The 19,393-nt window shown below is 37.4% G+C and overlaps 3 protein-coding genes across 5 annotated transcripts in view; all 3 read left to right on the top strand.

Moving 5' to 3' along the window:
* Positions 1-19,393, top strand: part of LOC131995026 (uncharacterized) — a 162,173-nt gene that overhangs the window by 36,314 nt on the left and 106,466 nt on the right. The window lies entirely within an intron of this gene.
* LOC106083596 (enhancer of split m5 protein) lies at positions 194-760 on the top strand. Its single transcript, XM_013246730.2, has one exon. The coding sequence runs from the start codon at positions 200-202 to the stop codon at positions 758-760; it is 561 nt and encodes a 186-aa protein (XP_013102184.1). The 5' UTR covers positions 194-199.
* Positions 17,001-17,704, top strand: LOC106083629 (enhancer of split m4 protein). The gene has a single exon (XM_013246779.2). The coding sequence runs from the start codon at positions 17,161-17,163 to the stop codon at positions 17,644-17,646; it is 486 nt and encodes a 161-aa protein (XP_013102233.2). The 5' UTR covers positions 17,001-17,160; the 3' UTR covers positions 17,647-17,704.

Below are 19,393 nucleotides of genomic sequence, written 5' to 3'. Positions count from 1 at the left end.
ACACTTTACAATTTCCTTTGATTTGTCTTATCCTGTTTCTCTTCCAAGCCAGAGACCAACTCGAAGAGATGCTGAGTATAAAAGCCGGCACTCTCACTGCAAACGGCATCATTACGATTTGGTCTTCCTTACAAAACACAACTACTTTGCTAACATTTTTTTTTTCGAATTTTAAAAACAAAACGTACAGTCTATAAAAATGGCTCCCCAAACTGAATTCGTTTCGAAAACTCAACACTATCTGAAGGTGAAGAAACCTTTGTTGGAGCGCCAGCGTCGTGCTCGCATGAACAAGTGCCTGGATGCGCTTAAAGAATTGGTGGCCGAATTTCAAGGCTGTGATGATATCTTGCGCATGGACAAAGCCGAAATGTTAGAATCCGCATTGGAATTCATGAAGACTCAGGTGAAGACGCAACAAATAACCACAAAATTACCCGCCATGGTGCCCATGGACTCCTTCCGTCATGGTTACATGAATGCTGTCAACGAAGTGTCACGTGTTATGGCAGGCACTCCTGGCATCAACATTAACACCGGCAAGGCTGTGATGACCCATTTGGGAGCTGAATTCAATCGTTTGCTGCATCAACAAACAATGCCAGTCCTTGTGAGCTCTGCTTCCACCAACACCAACAACTCTTCAGCCATTAAATCTCCTTTGAGCCCTGCTTCCTCGGGTTATTGCAGTGACAGTGAGGATCAGCAATCATCACAGGGTTCACCCTCGACCGAAAAGTCGGTATGGCGTCCTTGGTAAACTTTGAAGATTTTTGAAAATAGTTTTTTTAATATGGCAACCACAGCTTTAATGCACGTCTTCCTACAATCCTATTTCTTAAGTTAATTTTATGTAATAGCCAACTCTTGTTTTATAGAGTTGGTCTCTGTGATAGTAAAAATAGTTATTGGCTTTATTAGTTTTTAAGAAAATTTTATTGCGAGTTGTAAATGCTTATAAATATTTGAATTGGTATATACTGTAATCGTAAGAAAAGAGCTTTAATATTGTTTTTAGTTAAGAATTTTATATTTTAAAATTAAGTGAAAGAAAATAAGAAAATTTTAAAAAATATAAATATTTTAAAAATGAAATAAAAAAAATGTTTTCTTCAAAATAATGGGCATAGTAAGAGGAGAAAGGGGAAAAATAAAATATTTTTCAATAACAAAAAAAAAATCTAAAATTTTTCGTCGAAATTAGTTGTTCTTTAAAGAAGTCATCATTTTCTTAAAAAATTTCGTTAAAATTTGATTTTCAATGACAATTTTGTTGAATTTTTAACATCAACATTTATTTCTGAATGAAAATTGCGTGGCAAATGTTGTATTTAAAATAAATTTTTAACAGAAAATCTTAGTGAATTTTGATTTTTATTAGAATTTCATTCAAATTGGATTTTCATAGAAAATTTCGTCGAATTTTTTTGACACAGGAAATTTGTCATAAATTGATTGTTCATAAAAAGTTCTTTAAATCTTTTTTTCATTGAAAATTTGATTTTCACAATAAATGTTAACAAAATTTAATTTTATAGGCAATTTTGTTAAAATTTGATTTTTATACAATTTTTTGCCTAAAATTTGATTTTTTTTTCCAAAAATTTCATAAATTTTGTATACTCGCCACCATAGGATGCCGGTATAGTAATTTCGTCATTCTGTTTGTAATTCCTCGAAATATTCGTCTCAGACCCCATAAAGTATATATATTCTTGATCGTCTGTCCGTCCATTCCCCACTAGAGCATTTCGGAGCAGTAATCATTAATTTTTACTCTATAGTAAAGTAACAAATGGTTGCTTGGTGTGGTGGAAAATTTGGATGGTGTGGTGGAACATTTGTACTCCGATCTGTGTGGTAGTCATATGTAGTCCACAGGTTGCGGATAGTAGAATGCTTCATATTGTATACGAAGTAGCTGTAATTGCAGTCGCGGACAATCAGCGGTATCGAATGGAGAGCCTCAGTGAGAGGCCGGCCGGCACCGGCTCTTGCTTAAATGCTGAGTGCCTATGATTCTCGATATGACAAGGCGAGTTTTTTGGTGCCTTTAAAAAAATTAATGGCCATCACGTTCCTGCAGTGATCGGTCTAGTCGATCGGAACGAGCTTACTCATATTTAGGGGTTTGACGAGGATCGCTTCCTCCACATACAATGTGTTTACAACAACAACAACCCTTGATGGTAATTATGCAGATAATAAACTGTGCGGTTCACCACAAGATTGCTTTATACTCTGCTTTTTTACGCAGTCTGCGAACCATAGCCAGTCTCTCTGCAGTTCTTATAAATCATTCTGAGTGCAAAACTTTCCATTCTGATATTGCATTGCTGTTCACCACAAGCTTGCTTTATACTTTGCTTTTTTCCACAGCCAGTCTCTCTGCAATTCTAAGAAATCATTTTGTGTGCAAAACTAACCATTCAGATATTTGCACTGCTATCATCTTTTGATAGCAAGGCATGGGGAAAATAAAATGAACACTGCTGTTCTAGGAAACCGTTCTGAGTACGAAACTCACCACTCACATATTTTTAGAACTAACCACTAATATTTGCACACTTTGTGTGCTTTATGCCCGGCTTTTTTACGCAGTCAACAAACCATAGCCAGTCTCTCTGTAGTTCTAAGAAATCATTCTGAGTACAAAATTAACAAATACAAATACTCTGCTGTTCTAGAAAACCGTTCTGAGTACGAAACTCACCACTCACATATTTGCAGAACTAACTACTCCAATATGTGCACAGTTCTGGTGTTTTGATAGCAAGTCATGGGGAGAATAAATATGAACACTCTGCAGTTCTAAGAAGCTTTTCAGAGTGCAAAACTCACCACTCTGATATGTTCACTGCACTTATGTTTTGAATAACGGGGGATGGGCAAAAAACACATGCAGTGGGAGAATCATACGCAAGTGGGAGTGAGCATTCATATGTATGTATCTACGAGCATAAATGGTTTTACATAAAGCGTTAGGCTAACCAAATGTGCAAAATCATTGAATCAGCCAGCCGCCTAAGGAAAATATCCAAATCACCGTTAGAATCACGTTTCTCGACATCACTTGCTGTGTTGACAACATGTGTTTTAGAAATATTCCTTAAATTTCCACAAATTGCATGTTGCACTTTGGAACCTGCACTCTCAAACCATTGCACTAACACCAATTGTTTAGTGTAGGTGTCATGGTTTGCAGGTTATATTGGGAGATTTCTTACATTCTTAACGGCACACATGTTTCTTATTATACACACAAATTGGATTTTCTTATACACCAGCAATGAATGACCAACCGATAAGTATCCCATTTGATGTAGGGAATAATTGAGAAATGTCACGTTCTTGTTAGCGTTCAGGATTATGCAAAACCAGAAAACAAACCACTACTAGCCCACATGTTATCCAGCTTACTCTGTTCATGGCACTGACCGAAGAGAGGACAATTTAAAATTAAGGGTTTCCCATCTAAATGTCTATGGTAGATGGTATTATAAAGTGTCAGTTACGCATATCGGATTTCCCTTAGACCACCATATACCCACCCGCAAGTACGAGATTTCTAGGACTGAACGAACACGTGTTTGTCAGGTCTTTAAGGAACATGCTACTCTTTTACTCTCGGGTGAGTACTTCCAAATTACACTAGGCAACAAGAAAGACCAAATGTCAGCAGCCTAAGTGAGTGTACGAAATAAGTAACGACTAACAAATTATTTAAGTTTTTTTCCGAGTTTTAAATCCTTCTTAAGATTCATTAGCCAACTTCCTTTATTGCTGTATTTGTAAAGTCAGAGACATAGGAATAAAAATACATTTATTTTATAATTTCCCATTTTATGCTTCTATTGGAATGTTGCCTGAAACCACTTGACTTGAAATTAACGCTTCAACCTACTTTTTACATTAACCGAAGGACATTAAAATACTAAAATAGTCTAAAGCAAGGAATTATCATATGTATAGGCTGGATTTCCTTTTTTCAGTAATGTTTTCAAGTGGAGTGTGCCACAAACATAAATGTGGCATTATTGTGGTGGTGATGCTGCCGCTGAAATTCTAAATTGTAGGTGGATATACGATCGTGTTATATGAGAGTTAACATGACGAAGTCATTTCAGAGTCCCCAAATGGCTATAAGTAATGAACATGTGCGCTTAATTGGCAAGTGATTTTCCTGTATTAAGAAAGAAACAATAAATGTTTGAAATTTTTTTCTCAAAAAAACAGAAATTCAATCAGGGACGCCGGCAGGGACGCCGGCAGGATTTTATTTTGTTTGTTGAAGAGTAAGTGGGGGGAGGGGGGGGGGGGGTGGGGCTTGCACATATTAGAACTATAAGAGAATAATATGTACGTATACGCGTAAACATTCGAAAAATGGGATTTTTTTTTGGGGGGGAGAGATGGGGGTGGTACCCCCTGGCTACGTCACTGATTTCAATGAAATTTAATTTTAAGACAATATTTCAAAAAAAAAAAATCTCTAAAAAATTTCAAAGACATTTTCTTTGAAGAAAAAATTTGGTTGAAATTTTCTTTAAAGACAAAATTTTATTTTTAGTCCATTATAATACTGCAGTATGGAAAACCGGGCCTCTAGTCAGATTCGAAACTACGAACACCTTACTTATAATTCAAGCACGCTACCAACTTTGCTACCGGAGCGACCTAGGTTAGGTTAGGTTAGGTAAGAATGGCAGTCCTTTACAGACTCACTTAGACAATTTTAAACAATGGACTTAATACCACAGTAGCGACAGACCAAGGCTTCTGGCGGGAATCGAACCCACGACCCCTGCACTGGTAATCCAAGCACGCTACCAACTCGGCTACCGGGACGCCACCAACTCTGCTAACATTTCGCCTTTAATGGGTTTTCTTTGACTAATGATTCACCTTGTTTTGGATACAGTAAATGAAACCCCCTGATTGTTCTGTTTCTCTCAAATCATCAAATCCATTACACCGTCAATTCTCAAATTAATCGACTGCGTGGTAGTTCACCACTTGCGTATGGCTAATCAAAGTTTATTTGATCAATAGTTATGGTTGTAGTTACTGCAACTACAACAATAACTACTCTGCAATTTGTATGTATAAGACGTATAAGCCATTCTGAGTGAGAAACTCACCATTCGCTCTCATATTTTAAAGAGCAGAGCCAGAGCATATGCAATGGTGGAGAATACCGTTAACTTATATGTTTATGATTTACTCTTGGAGTTTAAACTGCCAAACTCCATATAAAAAAATGGGGAATGAAAAATGTGTGAAAAATTTAATTGCTTCTTTTAGGCAAAGGACTTAAAAATAAAAATTAGACACAATTTGTCCTAGTGTAATATGGTGGCAGCATTGTGTAGAATATTTTCTATACATTAGTTTAATTAAATTATGATATTTTGTTGACGTTTTTCACAGCTATTTCGAAAGTTGAACAGAATACCCTGCCTAATCGAAGAGTCCAGAGTCAAAGTCAAATTGCTAGCGGCGAAAAAAATTAGAGTGGCCGCGTCTGGAGTAATAAAAGGAAGAAGGAGAAAGAAAAAGATCCATTCGCATACTTCAGCGCATCCATATTGGCATAACTTTTTAGGCTAACCTTGCTTTCTAAAATGACTCAAGAGAAAAGACCAATGAATCCACCATCTGGTGGATTGGATAGGACGAAATGAAATGCGGAACATGATTTTTTTAGCCATTCTTGGTTTACACGTGTTAAAAGTGCCGGTCCCGATTCATGTTGATACGTAAATGGTCTACGACCGAAATGTATGTGTGCGGACTAGAGTGGTCCAATTTGTGTAAACCGAAAAGGAACCACCAAACGATTATCAAAATCGAAATCTCCGATGAATTCTAAGAAAACCTTAGGTCTTAAATCAAAATCGAGTTTCCGGTTTAAAAAAACAAAGTCCGTCCGTAACTATTTTTTCTTCTACGCCCAGACGAAACAGCACGGGATAGCTGGGAATGTATGTGTATGAGCTCGCCAACAATAGGCGGTTTACCAGCTAAATATAACGCTCCATAACGAATAACTGTCTTTTTTAAATAAAATCAGTAGCAAATGCTGTTGCTGCCTTGAGCAATATATATTATTAGCTGTCAATAAAACAAATATTATGCAGCAGTCATTTCCAGTTAGACAGATATGCCAGTGTGAACTTGGTAATACTTCATGTTAGTTACCCTGTAGAATGATGGTGTCTCGTCTACTGGAGATGGTTAAAGCATATTGTATTGTTCAGTTCAATAGATCAAATTTTGTGGAATTATTTCGACTTTGTTTATTTTTTGGACAACAGTGTTAATACGCATACACACTCATACATACACACACAGCTAAGTCAACTCAGAGAGTCGTGGCTACCATACAGATATAAACTCTGTGGGGAATTTGGCCAACACTTTGGTAGTGTTACCCACGTAGTGGTGACGAAATTTGCTTACCCCAACTCCCATGGTGAAGAAGGGCATTTTAAATTGGACCCCTTGTTGTCGAATAATATTCTCTTTAATGCATTATCTAGGCCCATTCCACCCCTCTACCAATAGCACTATAAAATACTGTCTCTTTCGATATTGAATTTCACCTCGTCAGTATAGCGGCATATTTGGTTTACATATCCCCCCCACACATACACACACACTGAGAGACAACATTAGAGACAGTTTTTAAAAGAGTCACAAACAAATCCATTCATTAGAGTTTATTTATGATCGCTTATCTATGGTGTGTTAATCAACACTAAACCCTTAGAAGAAAAAAAACTCCAAATAGACATTTTGATAAACACCAAGCATAATATTTGGTCCTACTGGCATACAAGAGGCCTTAAAAATAGCATACATGACCCCTAGGGGGGATCAGGCGTGACATTTTTCTAAAATAACAAAGAGCTGATTGAGTAGGTGAAGCATAGCAACTCGTGAGACGCATTTAATACCCTAAGGCACTTGTCTTAATTCCTCGCCATGTGGGTTGTCTTTACGTTTCATATGTGTGGTGAACCCTTATCATAAAGAAACTTTGCGTTGGTCTTGTATGAGGTTACAGGCTAGAGTCTCCTCCAAGTGTCATTTAATACGAATGCCCAGTTTATGAAGGTTATCATCAAGGCATAGACTGCCACACGTGATGTTATCTTCCCAAAAAATCCTTTAGAAATCAAAACATATAAATAAAAAAAAAAACGAAAAATTTCAAAAAAGATTTCTGGAAAGGTTCCCTGAAAATAACCTTAAATAAACAATCGATTTAACACTTGTGCACCATGCATGGTGGCTGGATCGTTGCTGCACCACTAGCACGTACTGAGATAGACCATTAAGGCAATTCCTATAGAATCCCTTAGCAATTCCAACACAATCTTCCTGGCATTGTTCCACTTGTTCATGTCGGTTACTTTTTCTGTTTTCAAAAAAAAAGTACAAAAAAGGATCAAATCACACGTGCACCAGCACCATTAGTTTTGATATGCCAAAGCAAACAATGTCGTTTTGAGCTCCTGACATACAATAAGAACCAAAGGAAACTACCCTCACTGGTCAATAGCCGCCTTGCTCATATAGTATTTGTATATGAAATGTTCCGTTATCAGCAAAAAAACGCATCCTAAAGTCGTTTGAACACGTGCAATCCACCCCTAACAGGGAGGGAGGACAACGCTTTGTGATGTGATATCAAATTTTCGAGTTCATCATCCCTAGGGGTGTAAGGGCACAATGCGGCAAACTCACATAGTAATGTCTTATTGTCTGTCCTTTGGCCTTTAAAATTAGGTGAAATAAATGCCATCACTTTGTTAAAAAAGAGATCCCGCAGGGGTTTAGAAGTAAACGTTACGTTTAGCCAGCAACAAAGGAACAAGGTTATGCTAATAGTGGTGACTGCACTTGCATAGTGGCAAAGACTTTTCACGCTCATGAATTAAGGGTGGTAAGAAAAGTAACGGCTTTTTTAATTTTAAAATCAGCCTAAAATTTAACATTTAAAAAAAAAAATTTAAAAATTTTGAAATATTGACAAAAAAATTTCAAATATCGAAAATATTTAAAAAAAATCAAAATTCGAAAACATCTGTTAAGATTATGTCAAATTTCAAAATTTTAAAAAATTCAAATATCGCAAAAATTTTCAAAACAAAGTTCCAGTATCAACAAATATTTTAATATTTCGCCTTTAAGGAACGAGCTTCCTTAGACTAATGATTGTGAATGATTCATTTTGGATGCAGTAAATGAAACCCCCTAATTGTTCTGTTTCTCGAATATCGCATCAAATTCATTACACCGTTAACTCTCAAAATAATCGACTGCATGGTAGTTCACCACTTGCTTATGGCTAATCAAAGTTCATTTAATAGTTTTTGTTGTTGTAGTTGCAGTCACTGCAATTCTAAACCATTATGCGTGAGAAATTCACCTTTCGATATTTGCACTACTCTCATTTTTGATGAACGGAGAGCGGAGCCAGAGCATATGCAACGGAGGAGAATGTCTAAGCTCAATCGAAGAGTCCAGAGTCAAGCCAAATAGGTAGCGGTGAAAAAAAATTATTTGTTGAAAATATTTTTTTGATTCAAATGACAAAAACGTGTGCAAAAAAAAAAAAAACAATTGCAAATTTTGCCCATGAACATTCACATATCAATGAGTGAAGTCCGATTCATCTTGATAAGGGGCCTCCTTTTTATAGCCGAGTCCGTACGGCATGCCACAGTACTACACCTCTTTGGGGACAAGTTTTACATGGCATAGTACCTCACAAATGTTGCCAGCATTAGGAGGGAAAACCACAGCTGAATTTTTTTTTTGATGGTCTTGCCAGAATAGGCGGGCGCGCTACGGTGGCTGAGTCGAAGATATCTAAATAACGGATTCCATTCAATTTTTCTTGATATGACCACCATGACCTTGACTAGTGCTCTGAATCGGAAAACGCATCTATGATACAATTACCACATTAACCAAGCTCGACAACCCTGCTTATTAGCTGTACTTTTTCCAACGCATGTATTTTTATGTAATGGCAGACATTCTGTCTGTGGCAAATTACACTTCTTCCGTACTACACATGATTTGTTCATCTGACAAAAAACAGGGACAAACTTCTTACATATCAATGAGTGCAGTCCGATTCAAGTTTAAGCTCAATGATAAGGGGCCTCCTTTTTATAGCCGAGTCCGAACGGCGTGCCGCAGTGCGACACCTCTTTAAATAGAAGTTTTACATAAGAGGGGTAAACCACCGCTGAAATTATTTTCTGATGGTCTAGCCAGGTTTCGAACACAGGCGTTCGGCGTCATAGGAGGACATGCTAACCTCTGCGCTACGGTGGCCTCCACGGCTGGCTGTACTCTGCACTTTACTCCTGTATGGTGTTGCTGTCTGGTGGACGACACTTCCAAAGCATCCAAACTGCTGTTCAATACTTAGTTGGATCCAAATAAGAGAAAAAGGGGATACATTAACAATCGTTGGGGCCTTAACCATTTGTCAGGCTGCGTTGCCCAGCAGTTAGACCTATTCTGCTATATGGTGTTGTGATTTCGAGGACGATACTAAAAAAAAATCCATCTACTCTGTAGAAATTCATCTACTACTCTACGGTTGATACTTCGAGTCATACATTGTTGTCAGCCTTGCAGTGCTATTGTATATGATGCTGTAGTTTGGCGGACGATACTTCAAAAATCCACCGACTCTTCAATAATCACTCGAATCCAAAGAAAAGGCAAATGATCTGTTGATAATTTTTTGAGGGTTTAAACCGGTTGCCAAGCATTTTCTGTAAACGGCAGTTATCAGTCCCACAAAATCCACCTTCTATTCAACAATCAGTCGTATGCAAAAGGAGAGGGAAGGAGGGCTATTGGTAATCGTTGGAGATTTAAACAGCCTGCCATGCATTGTAAACCCCTCAATGCTGTATGGTGTTGTGGTTTGGCGGACGTTATTTAAATAACCCACCTACTCTTCAATAATAAGTCGATTCCAAAGGAAAGACAAGAGAACTGTTGCTAATCTTTTAGGGGTTCAAACCGGCTGCCAAGCATTACCTGTATATGGAGCTGTGGTCTGGGGCATTATATTGTACTTCAAAAATCCACCTTCTATTCAATAACCAGTCGTATGCAAAAGGAGAAGGAAGGAGAGGTTTTGGTTATCGCTGGGGATTTAAACCGCCTGTTATGCATTGGCCATATACTGCAGTTGTAAACCCCAAAATGCCATATGGTGTTGTGGTCTGGAGGACAATAGTTAAAAAATCCACTGACTCTTCAATAATAAGTCGATGCCAAAGGAAAGACAAGGGAACTGTTGGTAATCTTTTGGGGGGTTTAATCCGGCTACCTAGTATTACCTCTACTCTGCAGTTATCAGTCCCACAGGGGTATATGGAACTGTGGTCTAGTGGATTTTACTTCCAAAATCAACCTTCTATTCAATAATCAGTTGTATGAAAATGGAAAGGCAAGGAGAGCTATTTGAAATCGTTGGGGATTCAAACCGCCTGCCATACATTGCCTATATACTGTAGTTGTCAGCCCTACTATTCTATATTGTGTTGTGGTTTGGTGGACGTTAATTGAAAAATCCACCTACTCTTCAATAATAAATCGATTCCAAGGGAAGGCAAAGGAACTGTTGATAATTTTTTGGGGCTTTAAACGGCCTGTCATGCATTGCCAATATATATGGTGTTGTGGTTTGGTGGACGTTATTCAAAAATCCACCGGCTCTTCAATAATTAGACAAATCCAAGGAGGACTGTTGGCATTTACGTGGGGGGTTTAAACTGCTTGTCACGTATAGACTGTATGGTGTGGTGGACGGCACTTGAAAAATCCGCCTTCTCTTCAATACACAGAAGAAGGATGACATGTTTCTCATCAAGGCCGCACTGAGAGGGTGAAGCCATATGCAGGGCAGAATGCAAATGTGCTTTTAAAGAGTCTGGATGTCATGGCTAGACAATGTGCAGCATGAATTGCCCCTAGTCTAGGGTCAAGCAGTGTATTACGTGCATTATAAATGAGACAAGCCTTTATTTATGCCGGTTGGATAAAACTAGTAAGGGAAAGTCATCGGTCTTCGTTATGTTAAAGGACAAAAATCTCCATTGCTTTCAGAGTTAATATTGAGACACCTAGGTCTGAAGCCTTCATATGCCCTTCATATGTCATCCCCATATTTTCGGCTACCCTAAAAAATGTTTAGATTTCCAGCTTAAGAAGTTTCCAACTTAAACGATACTCTATTTTGTTAGGATCCTCTGTAGATGATTATAAAATACCTCTTGAAGGTTTACACTCGGTGGGAACGAGGAGTGTCTGTTCTTCCTCATATTGATCGCTTTCTACCGACCGCGCTTAGACTTTTGTAAAACGAAATTCTAAATTCCCCAAAATATCTATAAATCCAATATTGACTAAAAAATCCATTAAAAAGAAATTTCAAAGAAATTTTTTTTCAAAACTGCAAACTGCATAGCCAATCTTGCTTGGTGCATAAAATCAGTGGCGTGACGACGACTGTTATGAAGAGTGAGTGCATCACAGCTTGATTTGTAGTACGTGATTTTAAACAGATATGGTTTCTAAGAATTTCACGCCTGCGTGCCACAAAAATGCTTAGTGTGGGAATGGGAAGTTTTCAAATCTTAGATCTACAAAGTGCAGCAGCACGGCGGTGCTCGGTGAATGGATGGAATTACCATTGTTTTAAAGTTGTGCGACAGGAATTTTCGCATGTCAACAGGAGGGAAGTGGGTAAGGTTGGTGCGTTTCCAACATGTGTAGCCCAGCATTCCATAGCAAGCAACCTGAGAGAGACACGTAGAAACCTTGATGGCAAGTTAGTGCAAGTTTTTGAAGGTTTTTTTTTTTATTCTCCAGACACACAGAAATATGCGGGCGGAATTGCCTTTGCCTTATTGGCTGCCAAGTGAGTTTTCCTCAACTCAACACATGTTGAGAAGCTGTATGACAAACAAGAAACAAAATATTGGCTTTTCCGCCTCTCTCAATTGGCATTTGGCTAAACGTGACTTGACGTGTGCCATTAATGTGCTGGCATGCCTGTTGCATTGGAATTTTTTCCTCAGCAAGTTCGGCATTGTTGGTTCATGTCATGGAGGTCAGTTTCATTGTCGGCAGGCAAGATGCCGCGTGTGTGGCTTGTTGCCCCCCCTAGGAAGGCTTGTGGCACAACGTGGCTGCTGTGGGCAATTCGTTTATATGAATGTGTGTGTGACTTCGAGCTAAAGCCATAGTAGCCATGATATGTAGATGTGATTTAATTCGTTGATGTCACCACACAAAAGATTTGTTCGGACACGTGCCTGTAGGTTATTGCATTTGAATATGATTTATTAACTACATACTGCATATTTAAAGCGGAAGGAGATTGGAAGCTGTCAAAATCTATTAGCGAATGAATCAAAGCAATGATATCTTCATTATTATTTCCTGCTTGGGAGGCCTACAACATAATGGGACTTTGTTCCACTTTTTGAATGCAGGCAATTAAGACTTCAAAACTATTTGATATGATGAATTACATGCGAAAAATAAGGGTTTGAACTCTTAAATTATTGGCTATTTGAGAAATATCAATCACAATTAAGAATGAAATTTGAACTAAATTGGGATTTTCATAGAAAATTAACTGACAAAATCTCAATTTTTTGTGGTTTTGGCAGTTGAACCTTCATCAGTGAAAGTATCCTGACGTTGTTGAAGAAGATGAAATACCTATCCCCAGTCTTTGTTTTGAAGTACTCATGGAAAATTAATACAAAGAAAGGAAGCCGTAGGAGGAGAAAGTTCGATAGAAAGTGGGGAGCAAAATAAAGACAATTAACTAAATGTAAATGGCCAATGTGAGATCACTGTTGGCACATGGAGCTCCAGTATGGTGGAATGTGGTGATGGATTTGTGCTAGGGAATGTGAGAAAATTGTTATCTACATTAAAGTTTTTTTCATTCTAAGAAATTTTGATTGCAAACCAATTTTTCCTGATGTCATCACCGGGAATTGAGCTAAGCTTTCACCATCATAGGCGATCATGCTAATAGCTGGGCCACGATGGCCTGCCCTCAAATCTGGATATATTTGCATTTAAAGTTAAAAGATATTCATCGAAAGCAGTGGGCTCCATCGAGCCTTTGGATAGTTTCCAAAATGTTTTAAAATCACAAAATTTTAATTTATATAATTTTTTCCAGATTTTATTTGGTAATTCTTTCGTCGAAACTTTATTTTAGTTGAATTATGGAAAACCGCAAAGTTTTAATTTTTTCGAAATTTAATTTGGAAATTTTGGTAAAAAGAAAATTGATTTCTTTACAAAATTTTGCCAAAATTTAATTTTTATTGAATTTTTTTCAAAATTTATTTTTTTTATCGAAATTTGATTTCAATAAAAAATTCTTAAAATTATAAAAAATTTTGCTTCCTTTTTTTCTTATAAAAATTTGTTCTTTAATATGAATTTTTTCTCAAAATTTTTTAAAAATTCGAAATTTTATGGATGATTTGATAGCACTTTCGTCGTCTTACCGACCGTTTCGCTGTTCCACAATGCTACATGCGTTCGCCGCCCAGGCCCCTAACTTGGACTGCGTTGTCCCGAAAGGCTTCGGGTTAACCAAGTTTATTGATCTTTCCAGGTTTGCTATTGTCGCCTTGATTATACCGACATGGTATGAGCTCCTTCCATCCTCAATCCATTCTCCCAACCCCTTAAATCTTATAGCCGCAGTGGCTGCCTCACTCTTCATCTGTATGTCAATGGGTCGGATATATTAAATAGTCTCCTGTGGCCTAGTGGGTGGGGTGCTCATCGCTCCTTCCATGCCAAGACAAAATGTTCTCTGAACCTGTTGTATTGTCCTTACGTTGCACATTTTCTGCATCGCAGTACAATATAAAGTTATGCCAGATATGCCTCACCGTCTCCCTGTCTCATCACTGTTACATCTGACGTTGACAACTTTGGGGAAAATATAGAATTAAATTTTTTATGACAAATTACGCAGGTCCTCGGACGAGTACCGGTGTTAGCATAGAATTATAGGTAGGAGATATGGTTCAGTCCAAAATCTGTGTTCCGGTTCGTCTATCGCAGAGCGTGTGTAGCTGTCTCGTTCCGGTGGAGGTTTATCTGGATAACCTAAATCATCCTCCATTAAACGGTCTTCTTGGGAGTGAGTGATGGTCTCATCGTCCGCTACCTATTCTATAGTTTGGATTGCCTGTCACTGTCACTGCACTGCCTTATGTTTCCGTATTAGGTTCTTTGCCTATCCTAGTCTTCCGAATGTCGGAATTATAATGTCGTTAATGGTTCCTTCTTCGTTATGCTGTATTTCAGTATTAGGTTCTTTGCCTATCCTAGTCTTTCGAATCTTTATAAAGTTGGTAATGGTTCCATCGTCAGGTCCCTGTTCCTTAGGCTGTGTTGAGTCCCTGGCTCCTGCATTTCATAATGATATTAGGATCTTCGCCGAGAATTGATGGTTCTATCGTCGGTTTCCTGTTCGTTAGGCTGTATTGAGTTTCCCTTTCCTGCATTGCTTGATGTTCGAATATTAGGATCGTTGCCTATCTTAGTCTTCCAAATCTTAAGTAAATGGACTTCTTGGGAGTAGGTGATGGTTCCATCGTCGGCTTTCTGTTCTTAAGGTTGCATTGACTTTCCTGTCACTGCACTGCCTGATGTTTCTGTATTAGGTTCTTTGCCTATCCTAATCTTACGAATCCTTATAAAGTCGGTAATGGTTCCATCGTCGGGTGCCTGTTTGGCTGTGTTGTGTCTCTCATTCCTGCAATGCCTAATGTTTTAATATTAGGATCTTTGCCTTTCCCAAATTTGGATTTTTTTCAAAAATAGAATTTAAAATTTGGATTTTTTCCATAATTCGATTTTTTTTCCAAAACTTTAATTTTTTCCGAAATTTTTTTTTTAATTTTAAACTGTTTCCAAATATTGATTTTTTTCAAAATTTGAGTTTTTCCATAATTTGAATTTTTCCAAAATTAATTTTTTTTTTATTATTTGAATTTTTTTCAAAATTTGAATTTTTTTCCCAATATTTATATTTTTTTCAAAATTTGATTTTTTTCAAAATTTAAAATTTTTTCCAAAATTTTAATTTTTTTACATTTTATTTTTTCTTAAATTTGATTTTTTTCAATTTTTTCTAAAATTTTAATTTTTTCCATAATTACTTTTATCAATGATTGTCTGAAATCATTTCCCTTTGTCATTTTGAAACTCTTAGTGCTCTCGTAATTACTGACTTCCTATAGAAATTAAAAATGACACCTTAATTACCACAAAATTCCTTTTTCGTCAATTAGTGAACTACAGACAGGTTGCCAGGAGACGCCATTTAAGGGAAAAATCTTATCTTAAAAAAACCATAGGAGCACAAAAATGACCCGTGTCTGGCTACTGGCGAAAAAAAACTTCCCAATGATTCATTTATCCTTGAACTCTCACTTTAGTTTATCGTTTTTTTGTAAGTGAAAGTGCTGTGATAAATGAAAACAAGAAAAAAATAGAACTAAAAAAATAAGAGGCCACAAGTTAGACGCACTTTTCAAAATTCTTTTCCACAAGATAAATGCACTTTTACAAAAAAAAATTTCTTTGGGTCATTAGACTTGGTTTTCTTTGGGGTCTTAGCGCTGCGTTTTGTAAAATTCTTTATATTGTGATTTTTTTATTTTTCTCACTCTCCCTCCCCCCCAATAAAACCCTGGGAATATTTTTTTGTGAGACCCTTTTATGTTTTGTTATGATTTTCATGGCTTTAGACTCATGTGTTCTTTGACGCAACGTAATCCACGATCCCTGGTAATTTGAAGGTATTTGTCATTGTTTGTCGCTATTCTTTGACTCTAAAAAGGGAAAATTTTTATTGCTTTCCCTTTGCCCATTTTAGAGTAGTTAGAGAAGAGTTCTTAGTCCATAGCCTATTTAAGGTGGCAGCAGTGGTGTTCTTAAAGAAACTCAAAAAAAAACGTTCCCACGTTCTCAAAGACCAGCCAACCAACCAAGCATGAATAGATGGATGGATGATCAGAACAGGGCTATGGTTGAGTCGTTGTCTCATTGTTATCGTGGCCGCCCCCCCTTAAAGGCATTGGCATTTAAAATTCTAAACACTTTTTTTCTGTCTTCCTCGGCAGTTCATAACGCACACGTGTCTATTTGCTTTGCTGGGGAGTAGTGTAAAGGCATTTCTGAAACATTTTATCCTAATTGTCTATGATTGAGAAGCGTGAACATTTGGATTTTTAAAGAAGGAAAAACTCAACAAAAATTTTTTCTCCCACGATATTAAAGGAATTTTAAATGCACACGTGTTCATTGAATGAAGCAAAAGCAGTATGACGGGGAGGATCTTTCACTGTAGAAATATGATGAGTACAGCAACAAGAAAAAAGGACTCTGGCAAACCAAAGTGATCATTAAAAGTAATGCTGCTTCTGCCAAACCTTATCTTAAGGATAGGGAACAGCACGCAACACTCGAAAAAGGAAAGAAACTCAGTTAAAGAATCCTTGGTCCCCTAAACAACTATCCTGCCAGTGTGTCCGTCTGTCCGCTAACCAAAAGTGTGGGAACATCAAGAAATGTAGGTTTCTCACGATCCTTACAAAGGATAAAAATTATATTTATTTTGCTTTACTTTACTTTACTTTTCCCCCTTATGGCAATTCCAAATACCTGCAGGAGAGAGTAGTGCAGTGCAGTGTTGAAAAACAACCCTCCTTGTTGCTCTTATGCAGGTTAGTGGAAATGTTCAAAACACACCTGCCATTTTTTATGTATGGACTTTTCTGTCAAGGCACAAAAAGGTAAAGTATCCTTAAAACGTTCCCACACTCAGCAATGGCAGGACGGACAAACCAAAAGACAGACAGAGACTTAAAAAGGAACCCTAATGCCTGGCCGTCTTTTGTCTTGTGTGCTGGTATTTTTTCCAAGACCTGCTCGGAGCAGAACGTCAGCGTTCAGCGTTGACTGCGACTGAGTTGTGAAGAGTATAAAAGCCAGGGGTAGCAAGGATAAGAAATCATTCTCAAACCAGACATACTACAGTAAACAACTACAGCTCAAAAACTCAAAATGTGCGTAGAAATCTCTCATCCTGTAAACCAGAAAATGCGAATCACCACCACCTCTAACAAGAAGATGGCTTCGTACAGCATTAAGAAATTGTTGAAGCAGCTCTTCAAACAACAACACAAATCCCAGAAATTGGCCGAGTTGCAAAATATTCAAAATGCCCAGAAAGCCGAGTCTTTGGAATCCCTTGAGTCCTTGGAGAATAATCGCAATGCCAATATTGAATTTGAAGCCGCCTCCATGGAAGCCCATGAAAATGACATCAATGAACGTTTGTCGGCCAAACAGCAATCCTATGAAATGGAAGATTATGACTTGAGTGAAATCAACACCATTGTTCCGGTTCACTTCATACGCACCGACCAGGGTACTTTCTTCTGGACTGCCAGCTCTCAAATTGCCTCCGACAATGATTTGATTGAGCCCTTGAGCTGTGCCACCTACAATCAGTTGCCCTGCATGCAGGATCGTTGGGCTCAAGCCTAATGTCATTGCTCATCCGATGTTCCTGCCTTCTCAAATACACAGTGCCTTGAAATCCAGGTCTTCCACTACAATGTTTCTGTTGATTTTCTTATCATTACGGAAGAAAATTAAACATGAAACATGAAATCCTTGATAGCTTTATAAAAAAAATTTATTATTGTGATATTATTTACAAAACAAAAAATTAATTTTATAGAAAAAGAAAAAACAAATATTTATAATATAAAAATTATTGAAAAAAAAAATCAAAAATGTTTTTTATTTTTTTAGAAAAATGGGTTGGGGTACATAGGTGGCCTCAAGGGTCAGCCTTCTTAGTTAAAATCCTTCACACTTCACTGTAGTTAATTGCAACGTGGTTACTTTTAACCTTAAGGTGTTAGCATATGAGTTTTTATTGTTTCCCTTAAAATAGGAATTTCAATTCATCCAATTGGTGGGTTTATAAATCTTTTCACTTTTGTTTTTCTCCCCACTAATCATAAACTTATAGGAATATGTGTCTAATGTGTTGAAATCTAATCAGATGAATTCCAATAGGATTCGCCTCAAGTCTTACTGGAAGCCAATAGATTCTCTAACATCTTGATCCAATAACCGATTGTATATCAACCCGGGTTTTTTACTATTCGAGTAGTGAGGTTTTTCTAAAACCTTCCTAAAGACAAAATTGAAAAAATTTCTTCTCTAGGACTAAATTTTAGAAAATTTTTCGAAAATTTTCTCTTAAAACAAAATTTGTTAGATTTCTAAAGAAATGATTTCTAATTTTTGTTTGTTTCTCTTTCGAGACGAGCTCAATGATCGGAGATGCAAATGGAAAAGGAAAGCCAAAGATAGCAACACACATCAACCACTATGGGATGCGTTTCGTCTTTGGTTTGAAGACTTTTCAACCATATTAGGTGGGATGGCTTCAAGTGCCGTGCGTTGGTATGTTGTATTTCAATCGTATTAATAGCGAAAACGCATCTATGATACAATTACCACATTAACAACGCTCGACAACCCTGTCTATTAGCTGTACTTTTCCCAATGCATGTATTTTTGTGTAATGACAGACATTCTTTCTGCGGCAATTTACACTTCTTCCGTATTACACATGATTTTGTGCATCTGACAACGGCAACGGCTTTCCCTGTTACCCCGTGTGCCCAGGTCCGAATCCCGGCCGGGCTCTACCGAATTTTTTTAATTTTTCAAGTTTTTTGCCTGTTAGGGCGAAGATTATTAAATTTTACAAATTTAGTTTGTTTCTCTTTCGAGACAAGCTCAATTTCTGGAACATATTCCCAAAAGACAAAAATAAAAAAAAACTAGAGGCTCAAGAAGTCAAGTTGCCAGATCGGTTTATATGGCAGCTATATCAGGTTATGAACCGATTTGAACCTTATTTGACACAGTTGTTGAAAGTAAGAATAAAATACGTCATGCGCAATTTCATCCAAATCTCATAGGAATTGCGCCCTCTAGAAGCTCAAGAAGTCAAGTCCCCAGATCTGTTTATATGACAGCTATATCAGGTTATTGTCCGATTTGAACCATACTTGGCACAATTGTTGGATATCATAACAAAATACTTCGTACAAAATTCCATTCCAATCGGATAAAAATTGCGCCCTCTACAAGCTCAAGAAGTCAGACCCAAGATCGGTTTACATGGCAGCTATATCAAAACATGGACCGATATGGCCCATTTACAATACCAACCGACCTACACTAATAAGAAGTATTTGTGCAAAATTTC

The sequence above is a fragment of the Stomoxys calcitrans genome, chromosome 2, assembly GCF_963082655.1.
Source record: "Stomoxys calcitrans chromosome 2, idStoCalc2.1, whole genome shotgun sequence".
Taxonomy (NCBI): Eukaryota; Metazoa; Arthropoda; class Insecta; order Diptera; family Muscidae; genus Stomoxys; species Stomoxys calcitrans.
This window is presented reverse-complemented; position numbering and strand designations above follow the sequence as displayed.